General features: G+C 39.9%; 3 protein-coding genes across 4 annotated transcripts; all 3 read left to right on the top strand.

Annotated features, from left to right (window-relative positions):
* The first annotated feature begins 209 nt into the window (after window positions 1–209).
* On the top strand, window positions 210–5,001 carry LOC147173309 (uncharacterized). Of its 2 annotated transcripts, none has more exons than XM_086075218.1 (2): window positions 210–455; window positions 1,940–5,001. In XM_086075218.1, exons 1-2 carry the CDS (start codon window positions 278–280, stop codon window positions 4,729–4,731), a joined length of 2,970 nt encoding a protein of 989 aa, XP_085931344.1. In that variant the 5' UTR covers window positions 210–277; the 3' UTR covers window positions 4,732–5,001. The 2 variants fall into 2 exon arrangements, with proteins under 2 accessions (XP_085931344.1, XP_085931343.1); XM_086075217.1 differs by lacking the exon at window positions 210–455 and adding an exon at window positions 1,322–1,611.
* A 590-nt stretch (window positions 5,002–5,591) lies between these two features.
* LOC147173308 (uncharacterized) lies at window positions 5,592–10,294 on the top strand. The gene is made up of 2 exons (XM_086075287.1): window positions 5,592–5,907; window positions 8,580–10,294. The coding sequence occupies exons 1-2, from the start codon at window positions 5,730–5,732 to the stop codon at window positions 9,926–9,928; spliced, it is 1,527 nt and encodes a 508-aa protein (XP_085931413.1). The 5' UTR covers window positions 5,592–5,729; the 3' UTR covers window positions 9,929–10,294.
* A 613-nt stretch (window positions 10,295–10,907) lies between these two features.
* On the top strand, window positions 10,908–15,277 carry LOC147173307 (uncharacterized). Its single transcript, XM_086075288.1, has 2 exons — window positions 10,908–11,212; window positions 13,513–15,277. The coding sequence occupies exons 1-2, from the start codon at window positions 10,966–10,968 to the stop codon at window positions 14,778–14,780; spliced, it is 1,515 nt and encodes a 504-aa protein (XP_085931414.1). The 5' UTR covers window positions 10,908–10,965; the 3' UTR covers window positions 14,781–15,277.
* The last annotated feature ends 835 nt before the right edge of the window (window positions 15,278–16,112 follow it).

Below are 16,112 nucleotides of genomic sequence, written 5' to 3'. Positions count from 1 at the left end.
GAACAAAAAGGTACAAAATAATAATAAATCATACATGCACCATCATTACTTTTAGCTAGTTAGTTAAGTAGCTAGTTTGCTAGTTATTACAATGGACTACTTTTTTGCCCGCTCCGCCATCTTCTTGAGCTGTCAGCAATACCGCCGCAAGATGGCGGCTGTCGGACTTCAACGGCTTTTTTGCCGCCATACAAGCACCATCGAAGAAAAAAAAGGCGGAAGTTAACAATCGACTTCGCGCTTCTTGAATGCACGTTGAACTGTCTTCGACATCAAAATGTTGAAAGAGTTGGTAAGGGAGCGACTAATTGCGGCCGCCGACGAAATCTTCGGACTTTTTCAGGAAACTGTTGCGTCCTTCGAGGCGCAACTTTGTCGAGCGAGAGAGGAAAGCGAGCGACACCGACGACAACTGGAAGCTGTTTGCAAGACTCAAGTTGTAATACGCGTCGAAGGTCTGTTCATGTAACTTCCATTATTATGTTATTTATTTAACAAGGATGTAAAAAGTACCACTGATTGTCACAGCCACCTAAGTGGGACGAAATTCTTTCTCTGCGTTTGACCCATCCCCTGAGGGAGCGATGAGCACTGAGCAGCAGCAGTAACCGCGCTCGGGAATCATTTGGTGATCTAACCCAAGTAGATGTTGCTCGATTATAAAGAAAATATTAATCACAATTAATTTACAGTTTTTTTTGTTGTTGCACAAAACAAGAAAATGTTTAAATATGTAAAAATATTATGACAAATACATGTATTTGAAACACTCTAATTTTGCAAGTTCATTTTTGCACCAAACAAAATGTATTCAATTAATCATTCTAAAATTAAAATTAAAACGGTGCAGATTAGTGTATAGATTTAACAACTCAAAATTAGTATTTAATAATCTTTCATTTTGTTTACGATTATGCCAATGTTGTAATAGTGGATTGTAATAATTGAAATTGTAATTTAATTTCGATTAATTGCACAGCCCACTGTACGTAGCAGGAGTCTACTGTACTGTAGTTTTCAAGGTGTCTGCCTGGGATGCTCAGAAATACGAAATCTAGCTGATTCCAGAATTTCTCTTCTAGTTTACATTCTTCCTCGCTGCCTGGTCTCCTAAAAAGAGCAGGTAGCAACAGCAAAACCTGGTACAATAGATTTAATTTCTTAAAAAAATTCTACATTGTTAAGTAACATAAATAGTGTGAGTAATAAAAGTTTTTATTTTTTTTTCTCGGTCCCCTTTCCTTTCTATTCCTGTACAATTTTTTCAATTCGTATTCCAGTCCCGTTGGTGGCGGTGTTTGCCAGATTCAGCGTCGAAGAATAAAAAGTTAGCGGAAGTTAGCATCGTAGCCAACGCAGCAACGGAAATTAAGGGACAAAGCGCGAGGTGCAATTGTTTTCTCGTTGGGTTTTGAACAGTCTACAACATCAAAATGTTGAAAGAGTTGGTAAGAGAGCGATTGATTGCGGCAGCCAATGAAATTTTCGGACTTTTTGACCAAACGATTGCGTCGTACGAGGAGCAACTTTGTCGAGCGAGGGAGGAGAGCGAGCGACACCGACGACAACTGAAAGCTGTTTGCAAGACTCAAATTGTTATATGCGTCGAAGGTCTGTCGTTTGTTCACTCATATTTTACTTATCTAATTAGAATGTTAAGCAAAAAAATATTGGTGTCCGTTTTATAGAACGAGTTGGGTTTTGGAGGTGATGGCCGGATGTGGCAAACCTCCCTGCTAGCCAAAACTGTAAATGTAGTTAAATATAATAATCACGACAGGATGATTTTTGTTTTTCTTTCTCACTGCGTGACATGAAGCCAAACTAAACTTTTTAATGGTCAAACCTGAAAAGTGGTCACCAGGCAAACATTTTTGTTGTTGGGGGGGGGGGGGGGGGGTCATTAATGACTGCATGTTAACTGACTTGTGTCCTGCAGATGTTGAGCAGCTGATCGGTCATCAGGAAGAACTTCTAACTCAGCCGCAAGATGGCAGCTGCAATTTGGAGCAAGCAGTTCCACAGCAATCCCATGTGAAAGAGGAAGCGGCGGTTCCACAGCCCCCCTACATGGAAGCGGAAGCTGAAGATGTAACGCACCCCCATGCTAAGGAGGAAGAGGAAGTGGTAGATATCAGCCAGTTGCCACTGACTGGTGTCTCTGTGGAGAGTAACGTGTTCAAAGATGAACCGCCCGAAAGTTCACAGTGTCATCATGGCATTCAGAGTGAAGACCACCCTGGAGGACCACAGGACGATCTCTTAGCTCCAATGTCAGACACCGACCATATGGAAGAACCTTTGAGAAGCGACACAGACGATGAAGGTGATGACAAACAGCCAAAATGCTCTGAGAAGGAGACGACACTTAAGAAAAAACCTACGATAGCGGCGGTTCCACAGCCCCCCTACATGGAAGCTGAAGCGGAAGCGGAAGCTGAAGCGGAAGCGGAAGCAGAAGCGGAAGCTGAAGATGTAACGCACCCCCATGCTAAGGAGGAAGAGGAAGTGGTAGATATCAGCAAGTTGTCACTGACTGGTGTCTCTGTGGAGAGTGACGTGTTCAAAGATGAACCGCCCGAAAGTTCACAGCGTCATCATGGCATTCAGAGTGAAGACCACCCTGGAGGACCACAGGACGATCTCCTAGCTCCAATGTCAGACACCGACCATATGGAAGAACCTTTGAGAAGCGACACAGACGATGAAGGTGATGACAAACAGCCAAAATGCTCTGAGAAGGAGACGACACTTAAGAAAAAACCTAAGATAGGTACAAAAAAATTCAGCTGCTCAATTTGTGGTCAAACATTTGCCATATACGGACATATGTTGGACCACAAGAGAATACACGTGGAAGAGAAACGTTTTCATTGCTCATTGTGTGATAAAAAATTCTCTTTTATGTCACTCTTGGTAGAACACACGAAAGAACACACAAAAAAAAAACGGCATAGTTGCTCAGTTTGTCATAAAAAAACATTCACTGCGTCTCATATGAAACAACACATGAGCACGCACGCAGGAGAACAACCCTTTAGTTGCTCATTTTGCAGTAAAAAATTCCAACATAGGACACTCATGGTAAAACACATGAAAATCCACACAGAAGCGAAACCTTTCAATTGCTCAGTTTGTGGGAAAAAATTTGCTGAAAACAAACTTATGATGCGCCACAAGAGAAAACACAAGCAAGAAAATCCTTTTCATTGCTTATTGTGTGATTCCAGATTCCTTCATGTGTTGACATTTGTACAGCACATGAGTAGACACACAAAACAAAATATCCACACTTGCCCAGCTTGTGGTGAAACATTCCGACATAAGCGTCTTCTGGCTAGCCACATGCGAGCGCACACGGAAGGGAACTGCTATAGGTGCCCGTCATGTGCCAAAATATTCACTGATGAGTCAAAATTGATAGCACACATAAAGACTCACACAGGAGAACAACCCTTTAGTTGCTCAATTTGCAGTAAAAAATTCCAATATCGGTCAGTCATGGTAAAACACATGAGAATCCACAAAGAAGCAAAATCTTATGATTGCCCAGTTTGTGGGAAAAAATTTGCTGAAAACAAACTTATGATGCGCCACAAGAGAACACACAAGCAAGTAAAACCTTTTCATTGCTTATTGTGTGATTCCAGATTCGATTTTGTGTTGCCATTTGTACAGCACATGAGTAGACACACAAAACAAGATCGCCACACTTGCCCAGCTTGTGGTGAAACATTCCGACATAAGCATCTTCTGGCTAGCCACATGCGAGCGCACACGGAAGGGAACCGCTATAGGTGCCCGTCATGTGACGAAATATTCACTGATGAGTCAAAATTGATAGCACACATAAAGACTCACATAGAACAAAAACCCTTTAGTTGCCCGTCATGTGATAAAATATTCACTGACGAGTCAAAATTTATAACACACATGAGAAAGCACACAGGAGAAAGGCCTTATATTTGCTCAGTTTGCAGTAAAGGATTCGTTCAAAGGTATAACTTGATAAGACACATGACATTACACACGGGAGAAAGACCCTTTAGTTGCTCAGTTTGCAGTAGAGGTTTCGCTCAAAAGGCATCCTTGAAAAGTCACATGAGAACACACACCAAACAAACGAGCTTTAGTTGCTCAACGTGTGACAAAACATTCGCTTTGGAGTCATTATTGGTAAACCACACGAGACAACACACAGGGGAAAAAACCTTTAATTGCTCAGTTTGCAGTAAAGGGTTCGGTACAAGGTATCTCATGGTAAAACACATGAGATTGCACACGTTAGAAAAGAAAAACTTTAGTTGCTCAACGTGTGACAAAACATTCGCTTTGGAGTCATTATTGGTAAACCACATGAGACAACACAGAGGGAAAAAAACCTTTAATTGCTCAGTTTGCAGTAAAGGGTTCGGTACAAGGTATTTCATGGTAAAACACATGAGATTGCACACGTTGGAAAAAAACCCCTTTAGTTGCTCAACGTGTGATAATTCATTTGCTTGTAAGTCCGCATTGGTAAGCCACATGAGACGACACACGGGAGAAAAACCCTTTAATTGCTCAGTTTGCAGTAAAAATTTCAGTCGCAGCTCAACCTTGACAAAACACATGAAAACACACACAAGACCACAACGCTTTAGTTGCTCGTTTTGTGGTAAAACATTCAAACAAAGAGCTCGTTTTGTCGCACACGAGAGTGCACACAAAGAGCAAGACGAGAAATCATAGAGGCGAAAACCCTATTTATTCGGGGGAAGCTAGACATGTGTGGGGACTTGTGCAAAAGCGGTGTTTGGGGGGGATTTTTTGTTATAAAGATGTTTTGCTTTGTGAGTTGGATACTCTCTTGTTAGCTGCTTGGCTACTTTTTTTTTTCTCATACTATATGAAATTTTCCCAAAGTTGAAGTGCTTTTTTTGTTTTGTTAAAGAGTTTAGAAAACACTTCATTGATTATATGCTCATCTGTTGTCCCTAATAAAAAGACCACATAAGTTCACCTTCAGTCTTGACTTTCCCTCCTTTGCCAAACAACAAAATTGTCAAAACAAGCGCCTACAAAATAAACCAAAACTTTTTTTTGTTTTTGGTTCATACATCACTGCTTGCACTCAGCATGTCGAGCTAGTGAGGATGAGACTGTTCAAGTGTCATTTGGTGAAATTCCATTTTTATTAAACTATTCATAAATACAGTATTTTAGGTTGGAACAATCCGATAAATGAAACATTCACACAGGGCATTTAGCTTTTTTTTTTTTTTTAATTAGCACCAGGATTTTGGAGGTTCTCAACTCAAAATTTGGTACTGTGTCACAAACTTGTGATTTTACAACAAACCAACTACCACTTAAATGATCAGAGTTCCATAAGCAAGTATTATTGTATTGGAAATTCTTGTATGTACACAATTACTCACCACACTCAAATATGATATTGGACAACAGGTATATACCATGTAGAAACAAGTCATTGTTTTATAAAGATTGGATGACAAACGTGAAATTAATAAAAAATGATTGGGCAGGGGGATGGGGAGGTTAGGGGGAGCATGAAACAAAAGGACACCGGAAATGTGTACGTAGCCTAATCCTTCCCCCGGAAATGCTTAACAAGGCTTCATGTGCTCCTTAATTAACCATCAAGCCTACAGAAGAAGTCAAAGGTGCAAGTCAGCTAAGCAATCAAAGCGCGAAGTGCAAGTATTTGGACTGGCTACAACATCAGAATGTTGAAAGAGTTGATAAGAGAGCGACTGATTGCAGCCGCCGACGAAATCTTTGGCCTGTTCGAAGGAACGATCGCGTCGTACGAAGAGCAACTTTGTCGAGCCAGAGAGGAGAGCGAGCAACATAGACGACAACTAGAAGATGTTTGCAAGGAACAGTTTATGATAAACTGCCAAGGTATGTTCACTAACATTTACAACATTTTGTTTATGGATATACAGTATTGATATTTTACCGTGACCGGCAACACTTCTACTTCCTCGCGCTACCATCTCACTGTATCGTCAATATTCTATTTCAATATTCCGTGTACACTTAATTGCTTACATGCTTAGTGGTCAAAAGGCACTATATAAATTAAATAAACTTTTAAACTATTACTGATTTGGGGACGTGCGCATGCTCAGTAGGGAGCTCAAACCGACAGAACACCATCATAGCCAGCGTTATCAGATTGCGGTAAAGTCAGTTTGAAATTGGATATTCGTGACACATTTGGACTGGAGTCGAACCCCCAAATTTTTTATTGCCCCTATATAGAGATCCGGACTTTGATTTCACTCGTCCTAAAATGGGCGTTAGCGCAGCCATTTTGGCAGTACAGAATAGAAAACGCATCAGCCACTTTGAGTAAACGGCAAACGCCAGATTTTAACACTAGTGGGTTTTCCATCCAGTAATTTTTATTCAAATTTTCAAGAAATGCGCAAATAAAACTGAATAGAAGCGCAAAAAATTCGAAAAGGGCCCCAAAATTCGCCAAAAAGTTTTTACTCTTGAGGAACAAATGAAAAAAACTGGTTTTGCGAATAAATGCTGAAAGGGCCGGATACACATTGCACGTTTTGACCAGATATTAAGTCAGACGCACGTTTGTAGTCACAAAGCAATGATAAAGTAAGGTATGTCATGTTTTCATCTGTCAACTGTGGCTATCGCTTTAAGATCATGCATGTACTTGCACGCACACCATGAACGAGCCTGACACAGATGCTGCAGTTACACTTTGGGCCAGCGGTGGCAGCCGCAAGTAAAAAAGGGACAAACCTTTAATGCAATTTTAGAAAGAAATGCTACGATTTATTAAGAATTACAAATGCAAAGTCGTACGACGTCATCGCACGGCGCAGTCACTTCTGGTTTTTCTTCTAAATCACTGGTGGATCCCATCTCTATGGTGTATACCGTCACCAACAGCAGCGGAGTCGCCTCAATATTTTCCGCATTTTCAGTAAATACACTAAAACATTTTGATACAATTGGATGAAAACCTGACTAATGATAGACAGCTGTTGTGATCTAGCTGCCACAACGAGAAGAGGCAAAAAAGGATCGAGCGTTCTCCAGGATACCAAAAAAGGAACCTATGCGTAGCTAGCTAATGGATCACAGCTGCCATAAAAAGGGTGAACAACAAGATGGAGGATTTGGGATCCTCCTTATTGCTCGTGTAGAGATCACTTCATCTGATCGATGAGTCAATTACTGAAGCAGTTAGTCGTCTGGATGTAGCTCGATTGCAGAGTTATTAAATGGAAGCAAAATATGTAATCGGGGCACTTTGTACATGGTGGCTGAGTCAGCAGATGCTAACTTGCCTGAAGCTAGTCTTCTACCACACGCAGATTGAGGAGGAAAATAATCTGTTTAGTTTGTCTGTCCTGCTACAGTTTAATAAATAATACACAGTTGGATTTGATAACTGACATAGCACACCATAAAGAAGACTTTTTACGGCATAAATAACAGCGGCGCGGATAAACGCGAGTACACGCATTGTAAGTAGCAGGCTTCGATACTGCCACAGGAGGCGTGTTTAGGATGTAGCCACTATTGCAGAAATTGGTTAATCCATGCCCTGATTTTGAGTAAATCACATGACATGAAAGCTATTGAGCTAAAACACTAATTTTTAGGTATAAAAATTCATAGAAACTATTGAGAGATGTGAAATTGAAGAAGAAAAAAAAGAGGCGTACCTCATGCGGCAGGCCCAGCCCTACTATCCTACTATCGTACACTGATTTTGTATCCACAGGTCACAAAACATGGAAGTAATTGAGCTAAAATTCTCATTTTATGGATACAAATTAATAGAAAATATTGGGAGATGGAAATGAGGAAATTTACTGGTCACACGTGTGCAATTAGATGGAACGTTTACTTGCACAGTTAAAAAAATTTGGGGCAAAAGGCCAACAGTCTGGTGCCATGAAGCTGGTTCTTGAGCAGCCTGGTACTCGCTCATGTGCAATATTTGCATTTGTGGAAAAAACGATGTTCTTTCGAATCTTTTTAGAGTCTTCTTTTTCAGCCATTGAGAAGGGGTGGGAGTGAAATGAAGTTTTTCAGCCTGCTTGAGAATGTGAGGACGCTTAGCCTAGCTTGGGCTAATGAAACGCTGGGGTAAACTTTGAATGACTATTATTGTTTTCCATTAATTTTATGATAGGTGCCATGCATAGAACAAAACAAATGAAGTTGAATGGGAAAAAAACCTCCATGAGTTGTTAATATACTTTGTAAGGAACAAATATATCTCAGTTAGGAGGCATTTGTAGCTGATGAAATTAGCATAGGAAACAGTAACGTTTCAAGCGACTTGTCAAACTGGAAGTAAAAAAAATAAATGTCAGTGCGTCGACTGATTTACGTCAAATTTGGCGTAGAGCATTTGCCCTTATTCACCTAAAACCTTTAATGGGTGTTATGGACTCTCGTGAGAAATTTTGAAGTTTACCGAAACTTGGACACCTGAGAAGAAGGTGGAAAACATGAATGCGCGACTCCTGTTGTTTTGTTGGGAAATATTTGTTGTCGTAGGAATAAAATCGTCTTGTGTTCTGCAGACGTGAAGCAGCTGATTGTTGATCAGGAAGAAGTTCCACCTCAGCTGCAGGAGGGCCGCTCCAATTTTGAGCTCGTGGTTCCACAGCAGCCCCACGTTAAGGAGGAAGAAGAAGAGGCGGACGTCAGCAAGTTACCTCTGGATAGCGTCTCTGTGAAAGACGAAGATGACGACGACGACGAAGACGACGACGAACTGCTTGAGTGGTCACAGCTTCATCGGGACAGTCCAAGCGGAGACGACTGTGAAGGATCACCACCGGACGACTTGTTAGCGCCACCACCAGACAGTGATGACGGGGAAAGACCGAGCGAGGATGACTCTGGAGGTGATGACAAACAGTTGAAATGCTCCGAGGAGGAGGAGGAGATAACTCTTAACAAGTCACCTTCTCAAACACACGCGATAACGAGCACACAAAAAAACACTTTAATTTGTGCACCATGCAACAAAATTTTCACTCTCGAAGAATCTTTTGAAAGGCACATGAAAACACACACTGTAGAAAAACCTTTTAGTTGCTCAACATGTGATAAAAGCTTTGCTACAAAGAAAGGGCTGACAAAACATACAAAAACGCACATGGGTGAAAAACCCTTTAGTTGCTCAATATGCACTAAAGCATATAAAGTAAAAGAGACTCTGGTATACCACATGAGGACACACACAGGAGAAAAACCATTTGGTTGCTCATCATGTGATAAAAGATTTATTTCAAACACAGCGCTGGCACAACACGCGAAAAGGCACTCTGGAGATAAACGTTTCTATTGCTCAACATGCGGCAAAACATTTTATGTAAAGGATCATCTGGTACAACACATGAGGATGCACACAGGAGAAAAACGCTACTTGAATTGTACAATGTGTGACAAAAGATTTTCGTCGAGGACAGGTCTGGTAAGACACACAAGAGGACACACGGGAGAAAGACCGTATGGTTGCTCAACATGTGATAAAAGATTTACTTCAAAGGAAGGTCTGGTCAATCACACAAGAATACACACGGGAGAAAAACCCTTCAGTTGCGCAATATGCGGTAAAGCATTTAATGCAAAGAATAATATGGTACAACACCTGAGGACACACACAGGAGAAAAACCCTTTAGTTGCTCAACGTGTGGTCAAATATTCTCGCACAAGAATAGTCTGATGGTACATATGAAAAGACACAGTGGAGAAAAACCCTTTGGTTGCTCGTTCTGTGATAACACATATGCAAGTAACCATGAGGCGATATCGCACATGAGAACACACACGGGAGAAAAACCCTTTAGTTGCTCATTTTGCGGTAAAGAATTCAGTCAAAGGTCAAACATGATAGTACACATGAAATTACACACAGGATAAAAAAAAAAAATTTAAGGTAAGGGCACACACGCAAAGCATCACGTGAGAAAGCATAAGGGGGAAAAAACACTAGTTGAGGTTGTGGTGAAAGTTTAACTCAACGAGACACTTGGGGACTTGTGCAAAAGCAGTAGGGAGAAAACAAACTTAAGCCTTTTCATGTACATTTTCTTCATTATAAAGATGCTTTTTACTTTGTAAATAGTTACTCTGTTGTGAGCTTGCTATTTTTTTCTCACTGAGGGTTTCCTAACGACAACTGCCGAGACAGCTGTTTGAATTACTTATTTTTTTTAAGAGCTTAGTAAGAATTCCGTTATTTGCATGTTCACCTGCTGTCCCTAATAAAATGACCACTTAAGTTCACCTTCAATGCGAGTCATTCTCATCCTCCGTGAAACACCAAAAGTATCTTAACAAGCACTTACAACATAACGTAACATTGGGTTGGGCCAATTAAAAGCGCTAATATGATTCTGTCATACCTCAAATAATTCTGACATCCTTTCCAACTAGCAAGGATTGCTATTTAAGTGTAATTGGTTCTGTTTTATGAATGTTTAGGCTGATAATAAAAAAATATATATGTGTGTATTGGCCGGGATACCACATTTAATATGGCGGAGGTGCGGACGCATGACAGACTGGGATTTTTTTTTTTTTTTTTTTTTTTTTTTTTAGGTCGGGGTACCCAGAGGACACTGAGAAATAATATAGCAACTTGAAAACAAAGTATGTGATGAACTGAAGAACGGGGGTGGGGGTAATCGAAAACGTCCTTCAAATCAAATAGATTCCTTGGAGCTTTAGTAAACGTCTATTTAGCATAAATAATTAAAAATATGAAAATGGATATCTGATTTAAAAAAATAAAGAAAAACGGCATAGATTAAGTACAGTGTGAAAATCAGTGCGCTCAGTACACGAACGGACACCGGAAGTTGGCACGTTGCCTAATCATTCCCCCGGAAATGCTTTATAAGGTCCCTTGCGTGTGCTCCTTAAATCACAAACCCCACAGAAGAAGTCAAAGGTGCATGTTAGCAAAACTGCAACTGAGGGACAACGTGCGAGGGGCAAGTGTTTCAACTGCCTACAACATCAAAATGTTGAAAGAGTTGATAAGAGAGCGCCTGATCTTGGCCGCCGACGAAATCTTTGGCCTGTTCGAAAAAACAATCGCGTCGTACGAAGAGCAACTTTGTCGAGCCAGAGAGGAGAGCGAGCAACGTCGACGACAACTAGAAGATGTTCGCAAGGAACAGTTTATGATACACAGCCAAGGTATGTTCGTTAACATTTACAGCATTTTGTTTTGGCAGTTTATTAGCCTGCAAACTGGATGACTATGTTTTGCGTTAATTTTATATGTACCATGCATAGAAAGAAAAAAAAAACTAATTAGGAGTCAAATGGACATACACTCCATGAGTTGTTGCAGTCAAATACAAAATTGTGATACAGCTACATGAACCCATGACAAGTATTAGCATTTGCATCATACCTCAATCTGGAGGTAGGGACACATCCTGTAGGACTCTGGCCCCCGAGAACCGAGTTTGGGCACCACTGTTTTACACTAAAGACTTTTCAATTTTCTGAAATTAAACTTCTCGGTGTTATAGTAGATTGGAATCTGGGCTAGAAATCACACATTAACTACATCAAAGGAAAAATAGCAAAGTCGGTGGCAATTTTGCATAAAGTCAAATATGTCCTAAATACATCTTCATTATACATCTTGTCCTGCTCCTTCATACTCCCATACATGAATTACTGTGTGGGGGAATACACACTAAACAAAAACAGAGCCTATGTATTTATCCTGCAGAAAAGAACAATAAGAATCCTAAATAAATCCACCTACAGGGAACCAACAAACAAACTCTTCATCAAATTTAATAGACTAAAATGTAAGGATCTGCTTGACTAGAAAACAATCCAGGTTATGTAGAAAGTTACAAATCAGCAGTTACCAAATCACATCCAAAAGTGTTTTTGAGAGAAAGCAAAGATGATCTCATGATGATTTTTATGTTTAAAAGACAACCAGTTAGAATTAATATGACGCTTCGCTGTGTCTCAATTAAAGGAGTTACACGAAGGAACAGCTGCAGTGATGAGCTGAAATCTTGTAAAGCAATAGGTAGGTTTACAATGCATACATCTTTAAAACTGGATTAAACAGAACAGCAAAACAAAATCAATAACATCATGAGTGTTTTGTATCTAGCGATGTCAGTTTATTTTTTGCTTCAATTTTGTGGCTTATGTTGTTATTTGCTTGATTTTGCTGTTACTTTAGTTGCAAACTAAATTATTTGCTATAATTTGTGAATTTAAGTAGTACATTTTGAGAAATAATAAGAATCTTGTTTTGAAATTGAATACTGGTAGTTTTTCTTTTCGAATAAAGTGTATTTATATATATATATATATATTATTATTTTTTTTTTTTAAAGTTCTTAATACACAGTACTTTGTAACAGACACGTGCAGGGGGGTGGGGGGGGGGGGGGGGGGCTATGGGTGCTCGAGCACATGCCCTTTTGTCACTGATGCCCAAAGTGCCGCTTCAAATTCAACAACATAATTTACATGAATTAAATTATCACAATATTTTTCATCACGAAATCCTCGAAGAGGATGTCATATTATGAGACGCCGCTGCGTCTGCGGCCGGTAAATGGTTGCAATTTTTTTCTTTTAGTCTCACTCACTGTAAACAAAAGCCAAGGTCATAGAATGTAGAAAAACTCGAGCAGAACAAATGCTGTTATTTCTCTTGTATATTATCACGGAGCATACTGCATGCTCGTTTAGCTTAAATTGAAATGTACTGTAGTGACACAAGTTATCAGCCTATAGCAGCTATAATAAAGTCTTTGACATTTGGGCGCAGTTGGCACTGAGGACGCAGGGGACACGTCATAAAGACTATGACCCTTCCCGCCCACTTTCGCCACGACAAAAATCTCCGGTAAAACTCTTCCATCTGCTGCAACGACTGATGCGTTTAAGGTGCACGGAAAATGTCAGATTTTGTATCTCTTGAGTCAGAATTTTAATCAACCCACTTCCTGAAGTCAGATCTCCAACTTGGCAATAACTAAAGATTGACAATCTACACGTAGGAAACAAATAATAAATGCCATTTGCTCTTACCTGAATCAAGCTAAATGTGAAGTAAGACATAAAAAAAATTATGCTACATGCACTATAGGAAAATCCTAATAGCGCTACTTATGTTATTTAAAATGTAAATTTCCTGTACATTTTACGTAATCATTTTTATTCATGTACAGTTGTTCATAATTGATTCTTCATAAATTTAATTAAATAATTCGAAAATAAATATCAGTATGTGGGTTTGAAGAATCTGCTTTATTCAGCTGAAACCTTTGATTGGGTTTGTCGACTCAAAATCTGGACTTGCTTATAATTGCTCTCGTGAGAAAGTTTACTGAAACTTGGTCACCTGTTCTTTGTCATGAGGAGAAAGTGGGAAACACGAACGCAAATCGTGTGGTTTTTGTTGGAAACCATTGGTTGTCGTAGTAATAAAATCGTCTTGTGTTCTGCAGACGTGGAGCAGCTGATTATTGATCAGGAAGAAGTTCCACCTCAGCTGCAGGAGGGGAACTCCAATTTTGAGCAAGCGGTTCCACAGCGCCCGCACGTTAAGGAGGAAGAAGAAGAAGAAGAAGAGGCGGACGGCAGCAAGTCGCCACCGACTGCCGTCTCTGTGAAAAGCGAAGACGACGACGGCGACGACGACGAACCGCCCGAGTGGTCACAGCTTCATCGGGACAGTCCAAGCGGAGACGACTGCGAAGGATCACCGCCGGACGACTTGTTAGCGCCGCAGTCGGACAGTGATGACGGCGAAAGACCGAGCGAGGCTGACTCTGGAGGTGATGACAAACAGTTGAAATGCTCCGAGGAGGAGGAGGAGGAGATAACTCTTAACAAGTCACCTTCTCAAACAAACGCCACGACGAGCACACAAAAAAACACTTTAGTTTGCTCACTATGCAGCAAAATGTTCATTCTGGAAGAATCTTTGGCAAGACACATGAAAACGCACACGGTAGAAAAACCTTTTAGTTGCTCAACATGTGATAAAAGCTTTGCTACAAAGAAAGGGCTGACAAAACATAGAAAAACGCACATGGTCGAAAAACCCTTTAGTTGCTCAACATGCAGTAAAGCATTTAAAATAAAGGATAGTCTGGTATACCACATGAGGACACACACAGGAGAAAACCCCTTTACTTGCTCAACATGTGATAAAAGCTTTACTTCAAACAAAGCGCTGGTACAACACACCAAAAGACACTTGAAAGGAAAACCCTTTTGTTGCTCAACATGCGGCAAAACATTTTATCTCGAGGATAATCTGATACAACACATGAGAACGCACACCGGAGAAAAACACTTGAGTTGCTCAATATGCGACAAAAGATTTTCGTCGAGGACAGGCCTGGTGAAACACACAAGAGCGCACACGGGGGAAAGACCGTATGGTTGCTCAACGTGTGATAAAAGTTTTACTTCCAAGCAAGGTCTGGTCAAACACACAAGAATACACACGGGAGAAAAACCCTTCAGTTGCTCAATATGCGGTAAAGCATTTAATGCAAAGAATAATATGGTACAACACATGAGGACACACACGGGAGAAAAACCCTTTAGTTGCTCAACCTGTGGTCAAATATTCTCGCAAAAAAATAGTCTGGTGTCGCACATGAGAAGACACAGTGGAGAAAAACCCTTTAGTTGCCCATTTTGCAGTAAAGAATTCAGTCATAAGTCAAACATGATAGTACACATGAAATTACACACAGGATAAAAAAACGTATTTGGTTATAGGCAAGAGCGTGCACACACACACACACACTCAAAGCATCACGTGAGAAAGCATAGGTAAAAAAAATCACTTTAGATTGTGGTTTGACTCATAGTCTCACTATGACGAGACACGTGAGGATTTGTGCAAAAGCAGTGGGGAGAAAACAAACGTAATAAGCCTTTTCATGTACATTTTGTTCTTTGTTATAAAGATGTGCTTTGCTTTGTAAATTGTAAACAATTACTCTATGTTGTGAATTAGCTTCTTTTTTTTTCCCAATATGATGTTTTTGTAACTGTAATTTTTTTTAATTTCCCATTTATTTGATTGCATGTTCACCTGCTGTCTCTAATAAAAGGACTACTTAAGTTTACCTACGACGCAAGTAATTCTCATTCTTCGTGAAACGCCAAAAGTGTCATAACAAGCGCCTGTAACATAACTTTTTCTTGGGTCAATTAAAAGCTCTAATATTCTGCCATACCTCATATAAATCTGACATCCCTTCCAGATAGCAAAGAAAAAAAAATAGCTTTTTAAGTGTAATTTGATGAGGTTTTGTTTGAAGAATGTTTAGGTTGAAACGATTAAAAAAACAAATCATTCCAACAACATTTCGGGATACGCATGATAGTTAAAATTGGCACCAGGATTGTGAATGTCTTTTATGGATGCTTCTCCTGTAAGGTTTCACTGAAGTCAAAACGGTGAAGAACATCTACACGTGCGTGACTGAGATGCATTCGTTTTGCACACTTTTGAAGTTTATGAAGTTGAGGTTATGAATTACAGTCCACTGACTTGCAGCAGTTTATTGGGCCGGGATACCACATCTAATATGGCCGAGGTGCTGACGCATCACAGACTGAAACAATTTTGATCTATGTTGAGGGCTCATGAGTGCCCTAAAAAAATAAACTGAAAACAAAACTCGCCGGTTTTCTCGACCAATCGTTATCACTTCAGGCGGTAGATGAGATTTTAAAATACATTTTAAAACTAGCATCAATGCAAAAAGAAAAAGAAAAAAAAAGAGCTTGATCAAAATCAGAAGTTAATGATTGCTTTTTTCAAAGCAAACTACTACTATGAACCACTTGGTTAATTATTTTTATATGCACACATCTTTATAGTTAATCCTTCCCTTTTATTGTTTTATATTTTTTATTTTCAATGGAGTTCAAAAATGTCATAAATCAGACATTGATGGCACAGCACTCTGTTTTGAAATGCTTTGTGTTGGTTAAGGCCCTTGGGAATACTGAACTGGGAAAAAAAAAATCCTTTCAAAGGTGGTTCTTGGTCAACTTATGTAGCCCTTCGTCAGACACG

Source organism: Leptonotus elevatus, chromosome 5, assembly GCF_054856555.1.
Source record: "Leptonotus elevatus isolate MCC_2025b chromosome 5, RoL_Lele_1.0, whole genome shotgun sequence".
Classification (NCBI taxonomy): domain Eukaryota; kingdom Metazoa; phylum Chordata; class Actinopteri; order Syngnathiformes; family Syngnathidae; genus Leptonotus; species Leptonotus elevatus.
The sequence above is the reverse complement of the archived record's forward strand: the minus strand, read 5'-3'. Positions and strand labels throughout refer to the sequence as shown.

Coding starts and splice junctions, on each gene's coding strand:
- LOC147173309 (XM_086075218.1), top strand. CDS start 278: ATGTTGAAAGAGTTGGTAAGGGAGCGACTAATTGCGGCCGCCGACGAA. Junction 456..1,939: donor AGTTGTAATACGCGTCGAAG/GTCTGTTCATGT, acceptor TGTGTCCTGCAG/ATGTTGAGCAGCTGATCGGT.
- LOC147173308 (XM_086075287.1), top strand. CDS start 5,730: ATGTTGAAAGAGTTGATAAGAGAGCGACTGATTGCAGCCGCCGACGAA. Junction 5,908..8,579: donor GTTTATGATAAACTGCCAAG/GTATGTTCACTA, acceptor TGTGTTCTGCAG/ACGTGAAGCAGCTGATTGTT.
- LOC147173307 (XM_086075288.1), top strand. CDS start 10,966: ATGTTAGCAAAACTGCAACTGAGGGACAACGTGCGAGGGGCAAGTGTT. Junction 11,213..13,512: donor GTTTATGATACACAGCCAAG/GTATGTTCGTTA, acceptor TGTGTTCTGCAG/ACGTGGAGCAGCTGATTATT.